This window comes from Anoplophora glabripennis, unplaced genomic scaffold, assembly GCF_000390285.2.
Source record: "Anoplophora glabripennis isolate ALB-LARVAE unplaced genomic scaffold, Agla_2.0 scaffold1041, whole genome shotgun sequence".
Lineage (NCBI taxonomy): Eukaryota > Metazoa > Arthropoda > Insecta > Coleoptera > Cerambycidae > Anoplophora > Anoplophora glabripennis.
Genome location: NW_019417123.1, coordinates 91,368 through 111,532, shown reverse-complemented (window position 1 = coordinate 111,532; position 20,165 = coordinate 91,368). Strand labels below are relative to the sequence as shown.

The window sequence follows — 20,165 nt, the reverse complement described above, 5'->3', positions numbered from 1 at the left end:
TTATTAGTTTTTCAAACATAATTTACTTAAATTTTTCTTATTAAATTTTTGGAAAACCTTTTATTGTAGTGTAATTTTATTATTAAAACTTTATTTCTCATTTCATGTAAGTATTTGAATCATTACCGTAAAGAAAACGTGAATAACAACGTATTTGAAGAAAAATTACACTGATTATGTCTTTTCCGACACGAAACATCACTCAGACAGTATAACACGATATACCTACCATTAGGCACGGAAAAGAATGACAAATCTAATGGAAAAAACTGAAAACGGTGTTGCAAATATACAATGTCACCGAAAATCTAATTCCATATTCGTATAGCAGAAACAGAAATGGTCTCAAAAAGTGTTTTATTGTATTTCCTTAAATTTCCTAAAACGTTAAAATTAAAATTCCAAAATTTCATGTTTTTCAAAAGAATCTTGAGAAAACTGAAGAAAATTTTTCCAGTTTCTCTCGAAAATATTATTTTTCATTAAAATATGCTACTTTGCTCCATTTAATCATTTTTCTCGCACTATGATTTACATTATATCTACACTACATTTTACTGACAGATCTAAAGCACCGATTCTATTTTTTTTAGGTGAATTTTGGCGACGTAAAAATACCAAAAAGCTTTGACTACCCTCGCCCACAGAAAATTGATCCCTTGAAGGGTGTCCATGGTATTTCTTCAGACAACATTGTTATCGTGGATGCCCAGACCTTATTGGTACCGCACCTGTCATATGATGGAGAAGCACCAGGTGAGATATACGATTTCCATATTATTTATAATTCCGGGACTAAAATATTATAAAGAGGTTTATACTTATAGTGATTTCTATACGTTGTACTTCCTTAGGCTTAGCTAGGAATCTTTGACACGCCACTGTTGTTCTCGGGCTAGGCTCTGTGGCGGCGGACCCAGAACTCCTAGGCCCGCCCTTATGTTCATTCCTGTTCATGTTGTAGGTTTTAAGGCCCATCTAAACTGAAACGATCCGCAGACATTGTCGTTGCGTAGTGGCCTTTATAACTGGTGGCATCCATTAGTTCCAAACGTTTCGCTCTTCTTCACTGTCTGCATCTTCAGTTGCGACTCTACAAAGTTGGGCCGCGCCCTCAGTCGATATTCGTAACTAAATCTAAGGATATACCACTACCTGGGGATTATCATAGCTTCCACAGAGACTAGCCCGAGAACAATAATATTTATTAACTATTCGCTTTAATTAATTTTGTTCATTAAGTTATATCATATCAAGTCATATCTGAAATTATTATTAATTACTTTGGTGACTAATCGAAATGTCTATCAAAGGCTGGAAAAATATTTAAAATAGATGAAAGCTGCCAAAGCAAATAAATTAGGCACTAGTGTGAAAATAATAAATAAATTAATAATCGGCGGGAAAAATATTGTATGCAACGTGTGAATAAAATATTACTTTCGCAAAACAGAATCTTGATATATTAAATAGAATACCTACCGCAAAAAGCGTTTCTATAAGGCACGAAGTCCTACTATAAAATATCAAACTTTTATACTATCTAATGAATTTTAATCGCAGGGGGTTCTCTGTAACCAAGATTGAATGTCCAATGAAGCCAACTTTTATAATTTCATTGCTTCTATGTCTCTCTTAACTATGGGTATTAAAATTAACATTCTAAGCGTAAATTTGCATTTACTGAAAGCTGAGTTAACAGTTAAACTGAATAGAATCGTTTGCTGTCATTGTCAGCACTACTTTATTATTTACGTCCAGAATTTTAGTAGTTACCTAGTTTGTAAGTAAGTTCGAGTCGTTCGAGCATTAAAATGAAGTGGGGTGGGGTAAATGTGTTAAGTTTTATATTAGGTAAACTTCTAAATATCTTGAAAGGAGTAACTTTCAAATTTTCTAAAAATATTAAGTTATCCATATGGAATATAACCCAAATTTCAAAACAATGCATTTTACCGTCTATTCTATACATCAAAATTATCTCATACATCTTGGAAAAAATACTTTATGAAAGAATACATACATAACAGCACGCATTTTTATAAAGTGTTTATTAAATTAGCACAGATCAATTATAAATTGTAGCCTTGAAAGCAACATTGAAAGTGAAATGAGCCTCGACGGTCGACAGTGGGTCAGGTAATATCTTAATAATTTCCTTATCATCTATTGTGTCTGCATCAAGACATGTTGGCCAAATATATTTTCATATGATCTCGTAAATTTAACAATCATCATCGGTTTTCTCTATGACGTTACCAACAAAATGTTTAACAAGTTTTTTTGTAGAGTATTTCTTTATTTTCTTCATTCATTCTGTTTTTCTCAGCAATTTCATCTTGTAACATTGAGAATTATTCAGTGTCAGATTGCAGATTGCATCAAAACTAGAGAACAATGATCTTCACTGCTATTAGATGATAATCGAATATTCCTTTTAGTAATATTTTTAACTGGCTTGTACTCACGTCAAAATATATGATCCAGGACATGTTCTACTTTCGAAGTTGTGGTTGAGGGGTTTTTTTGACTGCAGATAGAAGCAAATCTTCAAAAGACACATTTTTAGTAGTTGGCTCTACATCATAGGGACCTGGTTCAGTTTGCTTAATTGGTCTAGTTGGTGTGTCTGGATCTCTGGATTATTAATTCTGAGCTGTTTTCAAAGTTTGAACAAATCTGTGGGGGGGGGTGAATTTTCCTCTCCATCCTTTTTTGATTTCGTTCGCAATGACTGTAGGTATTATAATTTTTCAAATTTCAGATAGAAATTGTGAAAATATTCTTTTTGGAAATTTTTGAATATGATGTATTTTCAAAAGTATATTCAAAATTGTAATTAGTTCCCGCAGTGCTATTTCATTTTTTTTACTGTATTTAGGTATTGTACTAATTTGAACAAATTCAAAAATATTTTCTAAATAATCTTATCAAATACAAGTCAAACGATATTCTTCGATACCAGAAATTTAGGTGTGCAAAATATGCAGACCCTGCAGAAGATGCCCTACTGATAGCACCTACAACGCACCTACTCTGGGATCAATATCCAGCCTAATTTCTCCAAGTTCCAGATTCCTCACTTCTTCATAAAAACCAGTATTCACTGGGAATACCATTTCTGACATCCTGAACAAACTGTACCACAATTAGAGAAACCTCTCTCCTTGAGAAGCCATAACTCCACTTCTCTGCTTTACTCAATCCATTAGCACAATCCATTAGCTAGTCTATTCATTGTGTCTCTTCCATTATCTCTTCATTGTCTCCTCATTCGTTATCTCTTCATTCATTGTCTCTTCATTAATTTTCTCTTCATTCATTGTCTCTTCATTGTCTTCATTATCTCTTCATTCGTCATTAATTGTATTTTCATTGTCTTCAAAGTCTTCATTTTTTCTTCATTGTCTGTTTATTGATATTGTCTCTTCATTGTGTCTTCAGTGTTCTTTATTGTGTCTCTTCATCTAATTGTGCTCTTCATCTAATTGTATAGATGACTAATTGTCCTTCATCTAACGAAATACAACTTCATCTAACGAAATACAGCTTAACATATGGTATACTATTCATCTTTATAGGCCTATAAATGGTTGTGCTTTCTGCTTCCTCATTGGCCCGTTTAATATCTTCTTTAGCGTAATTTGTAGACGTTTTTGTTTTATATTTACGTACCATGATGAACATTAAAAAAAAGTGTGGTAAATTTGATATATTATTATGCTTTTACCCCATTACTACGAATCACATTTGCCCCTATATGGCCGCTGTATGGAGCAAATGTAAATATAGTTCCACAAATCAAGGAAAGTCAAATTGCTTATTAAAATATCAATACCATCCAACATATTACAGTAAAACAAACAAATAACATCACACTTACCAAGGTAAATAACAATTTTTACATAAATGAAATAAGTGGATTATAGGCTTGTAATGTTGTGCGTTTTTATGAACATAGTACTTAATTTGTCACCTAGATGGCGATGCTGATAATTGGACTTGTAAATTTTAGCAACGAATTAACACACATTCACCATTATTATGTATTTTTTCTTTGATACGTCAAACGTCTGAGATCCCCCCTAATTCCGACGCCTCGTTATTTTTTGTTTAAATTTTACGTTCTTGAGTAGGTGATCAAAAACTGCATTTCACTTCCAATCTCTGAAGGATTGTGAAACTCTTAGGAATCATTTTAGGAACGTTTATGTTACATCCTGTATCCAATCGGTCATAAATTTATAGTTATTACCCTTTATTTACCCTTTACTGACTAGATAAACATGTCTGGCTATAATCAGTGCAATCAACTGCTCACAGTTAACTGCAATGCACTTATCACGTCTTTAAATGTTTAAAGAAAACAGAACACTATGGGACATGATAGATTGCTGGAGAATTTAGAACATCACGACATTCCGTCGATAACCCCAGATGTCGTTCCTACACGATTGAATATAAACTACCTCAAAATTAATCAACATTCTTTTCCTGGAAAGAGAACAATGAGATTGGAATAGAACTAACCTATTGAAGGCATGTAACAAAACCCCAATCCAAGGACCATCGGTAAGTCTTAGCACCAATGCAATCTTTCGGAGAGAAATATATGTCACTGAGTCGTGTATGGATGCTGGAACGATTGCAACATAGTTACAAGTCGATACAGACAAGCGAGAGCCCTTAAATACTACAGATGCAATTCAAGAACGATATGGAACTGTCAGGAAGCTCATATATGTTTAGGAAAGAAGAAAGCATGACTCTGGGAAATAATGCAGTAGACCCTCTAGCTAGGGAAGATGCTGCCTCAAACTTTATTGGACTAGAATTAGTACTTGACATACCTTCTGCTACTGCCAAAGTTGTCTTGGAGTGCTTTGGCAAGACTTACCAAGATTAACTCGCTCGAAAGCAGACCTATTGAAACAAAGAGCTAAAAGCTGAAATCAGAAAGGCTACTCCTAGTAGACCCTTTCACTGATTATTGCCAGTCAAGGATAAGGGACTTGCTCGAAGAGGCCGACCGTGTTTAGAGAGCGAGAAAACAACAGAACATATATTATGTATCTGTCCCACAGGGTAAAGGACTAGCTTCTCTATTTCGGCAAAATCCAGCTTTGCAGAAGGATCTGGACAAAACCACCTCAGCCAACAATGTTATTTATTATTAAGTTTAACCTGTTGAATGAAATATATCTTTAGAAGTGAGCCACAATAGATCACAAGATTGCAATGGAGGACTAGACTATGGCCCGCTTGCCAGGAACTTAACTTAACCTACCTTTACTGCTGCTGCAGATAGTATTTCAAACGCTATTGGACTGTCAAAATATCAATGCTTTCTTTTTTCTAATTATTTTTGTTTCATTCCTTCAACCACAAATTATTATTAATTAAATTTTACTTACTTTACTTTATTACACTGCGTCCACGGAAACTTTCTTTTTTACAATTCTGCGTACGCCTGCATAATTTACAACCCTTCAGGATTATCCTATACAATTCTCATATAAGCCTCCCTAGAATTAAATTTCAAACATTTTTACTGTTATTAACTTCCCGACCTTTTGATCTACTAAAATTTTTACCATCCAATCTTTTGCTGTTTACTTTTCACGAACTTAGCAATGTCTTTTCTCATATGAGTGAAAACAATGTAGTATTTTTTGCAAAAACTAGGTAATCATTAATATAAAATATAACTTCCTGCTAAAATTCAGTAAATTGAAATGGAAATATGTTCAACGTTATAAATAAAAGTAAACATAAATTTGTCTAATTGTTTGCACCATCACCATGTAGTTATACAGGGTGTAACTAAAATACTTGGTCAAACTTTAACGGCGAATTCTGTATCACAAATCAACAAAAAAGTTTATTTATTTATTTAATTTTAATTCACCCGACGGTAACTGGAGGAACCCAATTACAGGATGAATTTTATAGCTACAATAAATATAATACACATAAACAACAAGAAGCACAAACATTTAAAATAAGTAAATATATAAAAAATTTTACCAAAAAGTACAAACGATAATCAATAAATAGCAAAACAGTAAAGTCACATAAGAATTAGTATATCTAAACATTATCATAAGAACATAACAGAAACAACTACATAAGTAATACAAACACACAAAAAAAACTGGAAACTTCAATTATGAAAATAGAAAATTATTTTAATATGTGCTATCGAGGTATTGAATATGTCCAGACTATTCTCCATATTATTATAATGAGGAAGTTGCATCAAATTTTCTTTTGAAGGAAAATTTATTTAAAGTGCAGAAAATTACTATAAAAGTATGTTTCTATATGTAAAACCCCTTTAAACTTAACTATTAATATNTAGAGAAAATGGCGCTTAAACTTGAAAAACTACCCCCAAATCAATCAAATTCCTCCCCCATCTGAAAAGGTTGTCAAAAAACGAAACCTAGTACAAAATGTACCATATCCTTGGGTATAATAATGAATCTTGACTGGTTCAAAAATCACTGACTAGTATACAGGGTGATGGAGCTTGACTATTTCACTCGAAAGTCTATTTTTTTAATGGAACACCCTAAATTTTATTTGCCCATGTTAAAGGCAATAAAACCAACTTTCAAAAAATATGGCACATGATAACCTTCAATAAAATACTTTCTTAGGAAATCATCGGAAAACATTGATTTTTCAAAGAACGACTGAAACAAACTGAAATAACGACCAAAACTTCAACATTTAGTAAGAGGGCTATGATGTCAGTAAACTGTAGCTTCTCATTCTTTATTGAACTGATTTTAGGAGAAAGGAAGGGTCACATTCACAAAATATACAGTAGTTAATAAATCAATAACAAATAAAGAAAATCAATGCCATTATTACTAACGTTACAGAAAGATGTATCTAAATGTTTTATAAGAGTTGTTCAATCAGGCCGCCATTTTGTTGAAGACATATTTCAAGCCGATGTATGAAGGAACGTTCAACATTTCGTAAGGTCTGCTCTGTAATTTGACGGAATCATTGTTGAATCCGTATTTTCGTATCATCTGCCGTTGTTGGAGGCATTCTATATACTTGTTCTGAGACATATCCTCACAAAACGTAGTCCATCGGCGTCAGATCAGGAGATCTGGCCGGCCACACAATCGGACCACCACGGCCAATCCACTGATTTCTCTTCCAATTGTTTAAATAATTTTGAACATTTATGTGAAAATGTGGCGCGGCTCCGTCATGTTGGAACCAGAAAGAATTTCTTAGTGCTAAATTTAAATTTTCTAAAAGCAGCGTCAATTCATTTTCTAAAAAATTTAAATAGATTTCACCAGTAAGATGATCCTCGAAAAAATTAAGGCCTATCACGTGAGTACTAATTATTCCACCCCAAACATTTATAGACCACTTATTTTGGTGATCAATTTGGCGAACCCAGTGAGGGTTTTCTACTGAATAAAAGTGGATATTATGGCGATAAATCACACCATTACTTTTAAAGTGCTGCTTGCTGATGTAATTCCATGTGATACGCGTGATATTTATGCTGCTTCAAAATTCTCTTGACGCTAGTGCGGTCTATACCTAGACTTCTTTCAATTTCTCTAGTAGGTACTTGTTTGTGGATTTTCTTGTACAGTTAGTAATACTGCTAGTTGATTTTCTTCATTTGTTACTGGTTTGTTAACTATTGCACGTTTTTTGGTTGCAACACTTCCTGTATCTTCAAATCGGTTCAATAATGAGCGAAAAGCTTCAGGCCTTGGCTTTTTCTCATTTTCCGGATATCGTACCGCATACACTCTACTAGCTAATAACGGATTTCTTTGACATTCGTATAGAACTGATATCATATTGATCATTTCTTGTGTACTTAAACTCATTTTGAAAACCTACTTTTACAAAACTGTCAACTACTTAATTGTCAAAGACAAAATGTAACAATCATCATACCCCTCTTACTAAATGTTGAAGTTTTGGTCGTTATTTCACAGTTTCAGTCGCTCTTTGAAAAATCAATGTTTTCCGATGATTTCCTAAGAAAGTATTTTATTGAAGGGTATCATGTGCCATATTTTTTGAAAGCTGGTTTTATTGCCTATAACATGGGCAAATAAAATTTAGGGTGTTCCATTTAAAAAAATTGACTTTCGAGTGAAATAGTCAAGCTCCATCACCCTGTATACTAGTCAGTCATTTTTGAACCAGTCAAGATTCATTATTATACCCAAGGATATGGTACATTTTGTACTAGCTTTCGTTTTTTGACAACCTTTTTAGATGGGGGAGGAATTTGATTGATTTGGGGGTAGTTTTTCAAGTTTAAACGCCATTTTCTCTAAAACTATAAACTTTAGACCCATCAACCATTATATCAAAAGTATCGTAGTAATGGGTAGAAATTCATTTTAAGATTCAAATACAGAGTGTTCCATTTAAAAAATCATATGTTTGGTTTGTCACGGACTTTTGTGTGCACCCTGTATAATGAAAATATTTTTAGAATATGGATCTCGTAACTATGCACCTCGTGACAAAAAATTATTTCATAATTCCTCGTCATTCAGACGTAATCTTCCACCCCATCTTGGTTGCACCACCCTGTATAATACACATAAACAATAAGAAGCACAAACATTTAAAATAAGTAAATATATAAAAATTTTACCAAAAAGTACAAACGATAATCAATAAATAGCAAAACAGTAAAGTCACATAAGAATTAGTATATCTAAACATCATCATAAGAACATAACAGAAACAACTACATAAGTAATACAAACACACACAAAAAAACTGGAAACTTCAATTATGAAAATAGAAAATTATTTTAATATGTGCTATCGAGGTATTGAATATGTCCAGACTATACTCCATATTATTATAATGAGGAAGTTGCATCAAATTTTCTTTTGAAGGAAAATTTATTTAAAGTACAGAAAATTACTATAAAAGTATGTTTCTATATGTAAAACCCCTTTAAACTTAACTATTAATATGTAATTAATTATTAAAATATTGAATATAATTAAGTGGGCGAAGACGGTCCCTAATTGGTCAAGCAATTTGTGTCGTCAGGATCCGGTATATGAGTGTTAAGACTGTCAAGACGCGGGAGGCTGGCGCTGTCATTGCATTGCTGTCATTTAATCTTGTGTTGAATTAGTTTGTGTTCGCATTGAATTCTGAGTAGTTTTGAGTAGTTAGTTTTAGTGTATAAATTTAAAGACAAGTTTCGTTAATTTTCATAGAGTCTACGAACATTTTCACAATATCTATCCAGGCAGCTTTAATGCGTGGCGGCTTCAGGATCAGAATTACAACACGAAAACGTGAAAAACATAACAGTGTCTGAACATAAATATTATAGTACCCATGTGTAGTTCCACAACACAAACTGCCCCCAACAAGCTATTTAATGTACCAAAGGACGAGAAAATGAGGAAGAAATCATGCAAACATATTTTATAGAACATCTATTTTTGACAAATTATCAGATCGCTCTTGGATAAATCCGGCTTTTGTGGCCATAGAATGTACAGTTTTTAAAATAATTAACAATATTGTGTTAAGTAAAAGCAAAAAATATAAAATCTATCCGACACACGTTCTTTGCATAAACACAAATGAGTAAGAGTGAGACAGACTACAGATCACGACTCTACACGACTCGTTTAATTTGGACCGATACCGGATCGTGACGTAAGAGTCAGCCGTCTTTGTTTGAGACTGCGTTTTAATGCATAGAGAATTATTTTGAATTTATATATTTTTTTATAGGAAAACTATTAATTAAAAATCTAAAATTTATGTGGCAATTGACTTTTTACGATGAAAGGAATTTAACAAGAAAAGAAAAAAAAATGTGAAACTTCCCCAAAAAAAAACCATCGTAACATGTTTATGCGCGAGGAGGAAGATTGAACAAACTATTTGATCTGACATTATTCGAGGAATACGGTAATTTGTTTGCCTTGTAAGCTCAATGCAATCAATATCGTGGTTGACATTTTGCACAAAAACATTATCGAGTACATAATCCTTCTCCTAATTGCGCTGTGCATCTCAAACCTATCTAATAATAAATCTTGAGGAAATCATATAGACGGAAAATGTGCCAGGATAAAACTTCATTTACGATATACGAGGTTACCAAACTTTAAATAGCTCGGAAAAAAACTGTAAAGAAAAATTACTACATCCACCCCTTCTGTGTAACAAACCTGTCATGCATATACACTTGTAGAAAATAAAAAAATGATACCCAAATTTAAATGAAATTTCTAGCCTTTTTTGTAATTTCAAAAAAGAATTAGTTTTCAAATTATAATACGAAGGGTTTCAGACATACATATAGAAGCTCTTTTTGTTGCTTTATAACATAGATTCCGTCATTAAAGTTTGACCAAGTAATTTAGTTACACCCTGTATATTTCGACCGAGATATTCGAAATTTTCATTATAGGCCACATTACATAGAAATATTACAGACATCAAAATTATGTTATATAATAAAATTACATGGGACAGCAGCAAGAGTGGATTTCTTTTATGTGGTTGATTTTCAATATATCTCTTAATTCATCAAAATTACAACCCTATAAAACTGTTTTTTAAATTATCTTCTGATAAAAAAAATATAGTAAAAGTTATAGCCGAATAATTTCACATGACGACCCTGTACAAGCCTAAATTGACACATAAATATTTACTTAATTCTTCTCATGAAGAAATCTCTACTTCCTTCTACAAAAAGCTACATAATACGATTTATAATTGTGTAACATTATATTCTAGTGCAGAGAGGAGCTCACAAAAGCTTCAGAAAATTACCTTAAATAATTTAAATCAAATTTTCAACACAATTTATTTAAAATTCGACTCACCCATTCTTCTCGAGTGTTCTTAGTAAATTTAATTTGTCAAATAATCTTCTTAATTTAAGCGTTGCGACATTATAAGGAGCTTACAATTTAATTTTCTAAATTGATGGTAGTTAATTTTTTTAAGAGCAGGGGAGCGGACGTCTCTATTTCCAAATCGATTTCATTAAGTATTAAACATTTCATAGCACATATTACTACACTAAGTTCTAAATAAATAAAATAAATAACGTGTTTATGGATTGCAATTAATCCCGAGTGAGTTTTTTAATAATTTTGTTTTAATATAGCACAAATTCCAGTTCGGATACAATAAGCACCATTTGTTTTTTTTTTCAATTTTTTTTTAGCATTTTGCTTCTGTGAAGAAAATTCAAAAAAATTTATTAATTTAGCGAAAATTCTCATTTATTTATTAACTTATACCACTCTAATACCGTATTACTTTACAAATGAAAAATGAGAGGATTTCAAAGAACTACCAGCATATAGAGCATTATATTAAAAAAATGTATGATCTCTTTATATCCCTTAAACGAAACGGTCAATAAATTGTCATGTATCTCTTTGAGATTGGAAGAAAATTTCCTAAAACTTTGATCTTTGCAATTTAAAAAAAAAAATTTTAATAAGTTGGTTATAATGTTAAGTGAATACAGTACAATACAGTGAAAAGATATCGTGATACTGATGGACTACTAATATACTAGTTATCAAGTCATGAAGTCATGCTAAATCTACCACCGCTGCACATAGTGGTGGAAAGAGAAGCGCGGCTAGCAGCATTAGTCCAGTCGGCAGAGGACGAAAAGTTACTGTTGGTGACATTTTCTTGATAACTCGGGAAAAACTACACAGGAATAATTTAAATGATGAGTACAATAACAGGCTAATTTGCTGACAAAGTATTTTATCAGGAAAAAAAGTTATTAATAATTGAATCGTGAAAAAAATTTTTTTTTAGTAGTTTTCTTTAAATAACTCAGCGGGATGACTTTGTACGAAAAAATGCTTAGGATATGATTTTGTTCGTAATAAAAATAGCTACAAAAAATCGTACGTGTGAGGTAAACCTTCAACTTTTCATTTTCGAGCGCGAGCTCCGCTCTTCGGCGCTTGTATACTGTTAGAAATACGCAACTAATACATTTAAACAATTGTTTACTTAAAGTTAAAGATTTACCCCACACGTACATTTTTGTTTTATGTTGATATGTTGAATAATGTACGAGTACCTATGGCTAACAGGCGCAAAATGTTAAGTAGCTTAGGATCTAAACGATGAAAATATTTTTGTTTTTAAATTGTAGGTAATTATGGTGGCTAATCTACCGTAATGGAATATTTTATAATTATACATAAATATACGTCCAAAAAATAAAAAAACTGTGACGTATAAAACTGTGACGTACAAAACCTTACCAAAACTGCAAAAATGAAGATACTTGAATTTTGCAAATTGCTTTTAGTTTCTGCATATTTACACTATGTGTGTACCAAATTTCAAGTGTCAGCAAAGCTTCGAACAAATTTGGCAAAGTTTCGAGTTTCAGATGCCGATGAATGTATAACACCTTATAGAACAAAAAGTTTTGCTCTCCTGATTTCCGTCATTATTGTATATATATTGAACTATAGTTTTCGAAAGTTTTATCACTTTTTGTTTATAATTGACATTTTTACAGGAACTTTAAAAAATTGACGTTTTATACAGTTTTTTCAATCTCATGGCTTATGTCATGGAGTTATTTAAAGAAAACTACTAAAAAAAATTTTTTTCACGATTAAATTGTTAATAACTTTTTTTCATGATAAAATACTTTGTCAGCAAATTAGCCTGTTATTGTACTCATTATTTAAAGTAAGCCTGTGTAGTTATTTCCGGGTTATCAATGTTTGACACAGGCCGAACCTCTACCAACTGGACTACATATCGACTCAGGAATAACAACGACTGGAGCGGTAGTTCCTACTCCAGGATCATGGACACATCTATGTCGGGACCAACTTTTGGGATGGTATCTGGCAAGATGGTTCCAAGGTTTCACTTCCACAAGCTATTTAAGGCTCGAATAGAGGATCAAAGCAAACGGGAGGAAAGGTTTAATACCCTGGAAAGGTGGAGCCTAGTATGGTTTACAGATGGTTCCAAAATGACCAGAGAGACGGGTGCAGGAATATAATGGACTCAAACCCAGATGGAATGCAAGCTACAGTCTGGGGAAGTTCCCTACCGTATTTCAAGCAGACATTTTCGCGATAGTGGCGTGTCTGGCAGAGAATGTACGTAGAGGTTATAAACGTAAACTCATATATATATTCTCTTATAGTCAAGCTGGCAATTAAAGCATTAGGCGCACACAAGATAGGTTCAAAACTGGTGTGGGATTGTTTACAAATACTGACTGAACTGGCCAACAATACAGTTAGACTGTGTTGGGTGCCAGGGCACAAAGGCATTTGTGGGAACGAGAAAGCGGATGAACTTGCTAGGCAGGGATTCGAGACAGAGTTCATTGGCCTGGAGCCCTTCTACGGCACATCTGCCAATGTGAGCTGAGACAGAACACAGGAAATACTGGACTTCAAGGCCAGGACATAGCCATTCTAAGGAGCTCGAAGGAAAAAGCAAACGATTTACTGAACTCGAACAAAATCTAGCTCAAGAGAGTGACATGACTCATAACGAGACACTGTCACTTTAGGAAACATCTACATAAGCTAAAGCTTGTAGACAGTCTGGTCTGCCAAGGATGTGACTCGGCGGATGAAACTTCTCTGGATATCCTGGGCGAGTGTCCGGGATTTGTACGTAGTAGAATGGCGCTCCTGGGGAGACCTTATTTGGAACCTAAGGAACTGAAAGAAGTGTCAGCAAGGAAGCTTTTGGACTTTGTCAAAAGGACAAAACTGCTTGCTGAATAGGACTAGTAGTAGGACGCACAATAGACCTAATTAGGCCGCAGTGCTATGGGACTTATTAGAACCAACCACTAGGAAGAAGAAGAAGAAGAGGAAGAAGTTATCAAGTCAACAGTACCCTACAAACCAAAAATGGGCCAAGTTCGACACTTATGGACTGTTTGTCCTACCTGTATTTATTGAAAAAATAGAAAAAAGTGGTTTTGATCTCACGGGCTCGATTTTTGAGGGAAATCGAATGGTGAAACCGCATATGGATACATTAATTCGATTAAGACGGGACATTTTTCGATTTTGATGTACCTATACGTAAATTGCGCAGAATTCAGTGAAGTACTCATATAATTTTCTATAACGTTCAGGTTTTCAGTTACCTATAACACAAACTCATATTTTTTTAAATAGAATACCCATTATATTTTTTAATTTTTGACATCTGCGTAAAATTTCTTCTCAAATGATGTATAAACACAAATATATTTGTTTTGAAAATCAATTGTTTCTTGATACGATTCAGTACAGTTTTTATTCATCGATACGTCAAATACACATATAGCGAACTTAATTATGGTAAGAAACAGTTGAAAACTTATAAAATTAATTTTTGACATTTATTTTTTAAAAGACAACTTACAAAACATGATAAACATTTTAAAAATATATGCAATTATATTAGGTCGAACAGAAAGTCGGAATCTAGTTGAAATTTACCATTTTTCCTTATCTCTTTCACATAGTTCGTATATACCCAATATACAGGGTGACTGTTTTCTAATTTGAGCCACCTTATCTTAACTTATCTTACACTTTCGCAGATGCCACTGGTGAGTCAGGAAAAACCGACCACCCTGTATTATTGTCAAAATAAACTTATTATTATCGTAGAAAACGGCGACAATAATTGAAAAACGCCCTGTCTGCCTTAAACGAATCAATCAATTTTCGTCTCAATCAACCTAATTTCCTCATTTAACTTTTCTAGATAATCGAGTCCGTAATATATAAACCACTTTTTTATTTATTTTCGAGAAATATGAGAAACCCCCAAAAACAATCGCTCATCCTGTAAGCTCCATCAGCTATCTACTCAGCGAAATATGTTAAGAAATGTATCACAATGAAAAATATTTGCTTTCCAGATTCGAACTGAATTATTTATTACCTGCGATCCATCACCGAAACACAAATGTGTAAACTCCCGAAAAAGTTTCGCTCTTCCTTTTGTTTCTCAAGAGATTCTAATGCCATTTTTCATTACTTTTACCTTCAGTTGTGCTGCCTATTAATTAAACGAGGTAGAAGGTGGGCCGTGCCTCGTTCCTGACCAACAAAACGTGTTAAAACTTTAGAAACTAGTAATAAGATAAATACTGGATGGCAATGATTAAGTCTCGTATTAGTCATCTTCGAAAACGATGTTCCGCCACCCATCGCGTCTAATTCCACCTAAGCCGCTGTCATTTCTATCCTATCTTGAATTTATAAAAGATTCAAGGTGATTCTGTAGAAGCACCTGGGACTTACTCCAGAGCAGAGTAAATACAAAGAAATGGAAACTTTGTTGGATTTCAATCGCTGTCTTTCGGTTTATACATTTATTATGGGGATATTGATGGCAATGAATAGGGTTGGATACAAATCAATAAAAAGTATTTGTGATGGGCTTAGAAACATGTCATAAACAATTTATAATAAAAAAAAGTCACTAACATAAATATTATTAAGGATGTTGAAGCCTGCCTAGAAAGAAAAAGAAAAAATAAATCAAAAAAAGTATTTTTGTGTGACAAACGATATAATTAGTAGAGTTCGGAACTCGGTCGGATGATCATAGCCGTCGCGTCGGCCTTTCGTTACAGCACTACGTACGAAACCGGTAGAGTAGTTTCAAATTCTCATGAGCCGCGAAATGCGCGAAAGGCGTGGCATATCTGCATAATTCTTCTAATAAGCACGTCGTGAAAACATTGACCATGAATTAGACCATGTGCCTCATTACAACCAGAAATGAACTAAGACGCTCGGGCATCAATAATCTTCAACTAGCGAACGTTCGTTATATATATTTTTATTGCTTAAATTAAAATAATAAAGAATAGGGCATTTTATTATGATATTTGTAATCGGATCAAAGGCTTGTTTACGCTACGAAATCTGAATCAGCCTGTACTTATATGTATATAAAAAAAAAGTATAATATTCTACAAAAAAACGGTGGCCGAATGCCAGCCAGTCAATATTAGAAGGATGGTATCACTAAATAAAGGGTTGAACTCTAAAATCGGTAAAATATGTGGTATTACGTGTAAAATAAAAACGGCGGAATAATTAATTGTAGAGTCCGTACAATATTTGTTGAGATAGAATTCCAAGAAAAGAATAAGTCAATAAAGGTCTGTTATCGGAACTACTGTAACAATTTACAACGATTTTAAGACAAAAAGTTCATATATATTACAAAAATTGCTATTTCGTAAATATCTTTACCCAGTTTTGTTGTAATTTGGCAGTGTTATTTGTAGTGTTAAGAGGCTAATTTAATCCTAACTTGATTAAATTTGTTAAGTCCAGTGGCGTCCCGAGCGGTAATCTGATAAATTTTCTAAATCATCTTCATCACTAGAACCTTCATTATCACAAGCTGTTATAATCAAGGGGTTATTTCTTTGTCTATCTATCTGTCGTTATGACCGGTATCATAACGAGTCTGGATTTCACAAGAGTTTACTATTTTATTCTTGAAAGGGAGTTTATAATTATCATAATACTTTAATTAATACTTGGGAACTTAGAAATGTTGTATGTTCAGAGAATGAATTTCAGGCACTTACCCTCTATTGCTTACGTAGAACGTAATCCAGTGGTTGGCTATACAGGGTGACACTGAAGTTGAGAGAAACAAAAAGAAACACCAAAACTTCCAGGAAGGGTTTTAATAACAATAAACAACAAAATACCAACACAACGGTTCCAACAACATTATTAATTTATTTATTTACACGCGACAGCGTACCGATGTTCAGGGAATGCGCGCTCCATCGCAAAATTTGGAAAAATTTTATCCATTATTAAATTTAATTAACTAGCCCGAGACTCTAAAACTAAGTCGACTGCTCAATGTGGAACATAAGGAAGAATTGGCTCTTTCTCCTAGATCTCTCCTGAATTCGACACTTCGCTTTGACACGCCCCTTTCTTGGGTCCAGACGTTTCTGTTCTTATCTTACTGGCGGGAATCCTGAATGGCGGGATGCTTTGGCATAACTATGCCATATTAATAGTTATCTGAGTAATTTTGAGCCTAAACTTCCAAATAACCCTAACCTTCCTCTAGTGACTCCGTGTAGCGGTATGGGACGGATTAGCCATCTCATTTAATATATTCTTAATAGCTTGATCCGTCAACAAACCAGCTATGTTACTTTCTTTTCCTCACAACATCATAACAACTTATTCTTGGAATTCTTACGTTCTTTGAAATGCATTTTGCGCGTTATGTGAAATATCGATGTTTCTCTTTATACCTGCTTAACACATGGCCCCGACTCTAACTGAACTTGTTAAAAATATTGCTAAATTTCTCCTACTTGAAACTCTTAACTTTCGATAATTTGTGTTGACTGAAATATCTAACTTTTTGGCCCATCCGTTCCGAGAACTAACAAATAAATTACTACGCGTCCCGGCTTTTGTTACACTCCTACCACATCAACTCGGATCTAATTTTCCAAGTAATAATAATTATCTCTTGCGATTTTTAGGAGAACTAAATTTTACTTCACCATCATCATTATTTAGCGCTTGTAACTCGACAATTTCACTTAAGATTCTTCCTATAGTGACTAAAGATACTCCTGTAGAAACTACAAGACGGTTTTTAATTGTATTTTGTTTTCATTTGGAAAAATTGTATTAATTAATTTTAATAAAATAAAAATAAATAAAATAAAATTTAATTAAATTTCTTTCTTTTATTTTTCACCTAATTTTAATAAAACATTACACTGAAGGACGCAGGACGATAGACATACGAAAAAACGCGCCTTGGTAACTGCAAAACATAGCAGCAACTGCAAGCTACTACGGTGAATGTCAATGCCGCCAATGTCTTTCTACCTCGGTTTAAATCCATGAAAGTGATGCAGGGGTCTTCCTGAAATTCTGTCTCAACAAATATCATACGACTGTATGTTTCTGCATATTTTAAATAGTTTTGTTTATTTCCAGACGCCAAATTCTGGGTAGGCAGCGGTTCCAAACCATCACCCCAGGGCATCAGGGTACCCGACGAAAATGGTAAAGAAGTTCCATTGCGGAAATACGATAGAAAAACCGTCGTTCTTACCCTACCTGGTGACCTTACCATTTTCGACATCGGCCACTTCGGCATTTGGTGCGAAAAGTTTACTGTGGACTTCGGTCATGTGCTAATACCTCAAGGTCTTAATATTCCACCATCCCTGAAGATGCTTGGAGTCAGTCCCCAGGTAAGGATGTGTTTATATATTTTACTTTTCTGCTTTTGGTGCTGTGGTCATATCCGTATAAACATTGTGACTTACAGGAATGTGGAAAGTTGCTTATTAAACTTATCTTTAAAACTGTTATTTACTTTAATAAATAAAGACCGTACCAAAATTTATCTGTACGAAGTGAGCATAAAAACAATTTCAAATTGGAAATTGATCGAGATAAATATGTAAACAAAGAGATAATGTTTGCAAATATTCCAGCGTACACTGTATAAAGCTTTGCCTCAGACAAATATTATCACTATTAAGGGCTTTCCCAGCTTTCCCACGACGCAAGTTTCAACGAGTATATTCGGTCAGAAGTCAGTTTGTTAAGCGCTGTCTGCGAGTCGTAGCCTTTCATACCGTAAGGACAGGTTTCTATTTTGCAGATCCCACAACTTACTATAATATTAATTAATTAATTAATCGCCACGGTAGCGCAGTCGGTCGAGAGTGCGGTGGCAAGCATTCCTCGGCTAGGTTTCCTACTCTGGTCTGGGTTCGATCCCCGGTGTCGGCACTGGCAATGTCGATGGATAATGGGTGTTTGTCTGCGTTTTTTCAAGTGTAGCCCCCTTCCGCACAAGCCTTTGGCTTTTGGATTTGGGGGTTGTCTTATTTCTGTGGTGTTTTATGTTATGTTTTATGTTATGTTATTAACTATAACTAGTTTAGCCGTCACATTCGTTAGACCATGAACCATTGGTAGGCGTATTTACTTATTTCATTTTATTTTATTTATTTTAATATCAGCAAAAATCATTTACAGGGTAGCACAAAGTTAGAATATAACAAAAACTGTATAAACAAAAAATACAAAGAAAAAACCAAAAATATAAATTATTAAAACAATCATATTCAACTTAACAGCAGCAAATAGATACACAAGAGTAAGGATAGTCCATTTACGATAAGTTTGCAATGACGTCACAGTGTAAAATGATAACAGTGTCGCCAGGTTGCAAATTTTTACAGGATATGTAAGGAAATTAATTTTTGATATCCAATCCAGTTTATTAGAAATGTAACCTAGAACCACAGATTATATTGTCCATTTAAATAATTTTTGAATCAATAAATTCATTTTCATTCATTCATTTGTATGTATTGTAATTTTTGACATAAAGTTCCTATTTTGACAGAGTTAATTCGATACAGAACAGGAATTTAGGATTATTCTGTCGACTGCACTTGATTACGAAATTTGACGTCATTACATACATCGTAAATAGACTGCTAGGATCACAATATAATATTTTTTTTTATTGAAGTGGCAGTATAAAACTTGTCATTTGAGATATACAGGTATTTTACACATTTGGAACAAGGAAGATGATAAAACGTGCATTTTAGGTCTATATACATATGTCACAATGTCTTAAATTCACACGAGGCACATTAAATTCAAATTTGTTCAGGACTTCAGGAGAATCAATCAAATAATTCACCATTTTATATAGTTTATTCACAGGAATATAGAGTCTTCGAGTGACTAGACTATTCATCTTATATTCTGCTAATATAGACCAGGCGGTATCTGTTTTGGCTTGGGTGAATCGTATATCCACGGAGATTTTTAGCTTTTTGGCTTTCAAATATCACTAGAAATGAAAATTTTTCTATGCGCATAAAAAAAACGTGGGGTTAACTTTTGACGGCACAATATGTTAAAAAAATTGGAAAAATGTCATATTTTTCTTCCTATTTAATTATGTATCTTTTTAAGAGTTGATTTTAGGCGAAAATAGAAAAGGAAAAAAATGTTTGTAATTAAATTTTTTATAATACATGACTGGTTACAAATCGAATGAATCATGATTATTATGGTAAAAATCGAAAAAATCACAAAAAT

At 33.4% G+C, this 20,165-nt stretch overlaps 1 protein-coding gene across 1 annotated transcript in view; it reads left to right on the top strand.

The window, feature by feature from the left end:
- Positions 1 to 20,165, top strand: part of LOC108913837 (protein Skeletor, isoforms B/C-like) — a gene marked incomplete at its 5' end in the record, with an annotated part of 107,014 nt that overhangs the window by 22,369 nt on the left and 64,480 nt on the right. The window contains 2 exons of the mRNA XM_018719477.1: positions 594 to 756; positions 18,027 to 18,286. Of these exons, the coding sequence (XP_018574993.1) occupies positions 594 to 756; positions 18,027 to 18,286 (423 nt within the window). The remainder of the gene's footprint in view (positions 1 to 593; positions 757 to 18,026; positions 18,287 to 20,165) is intronic.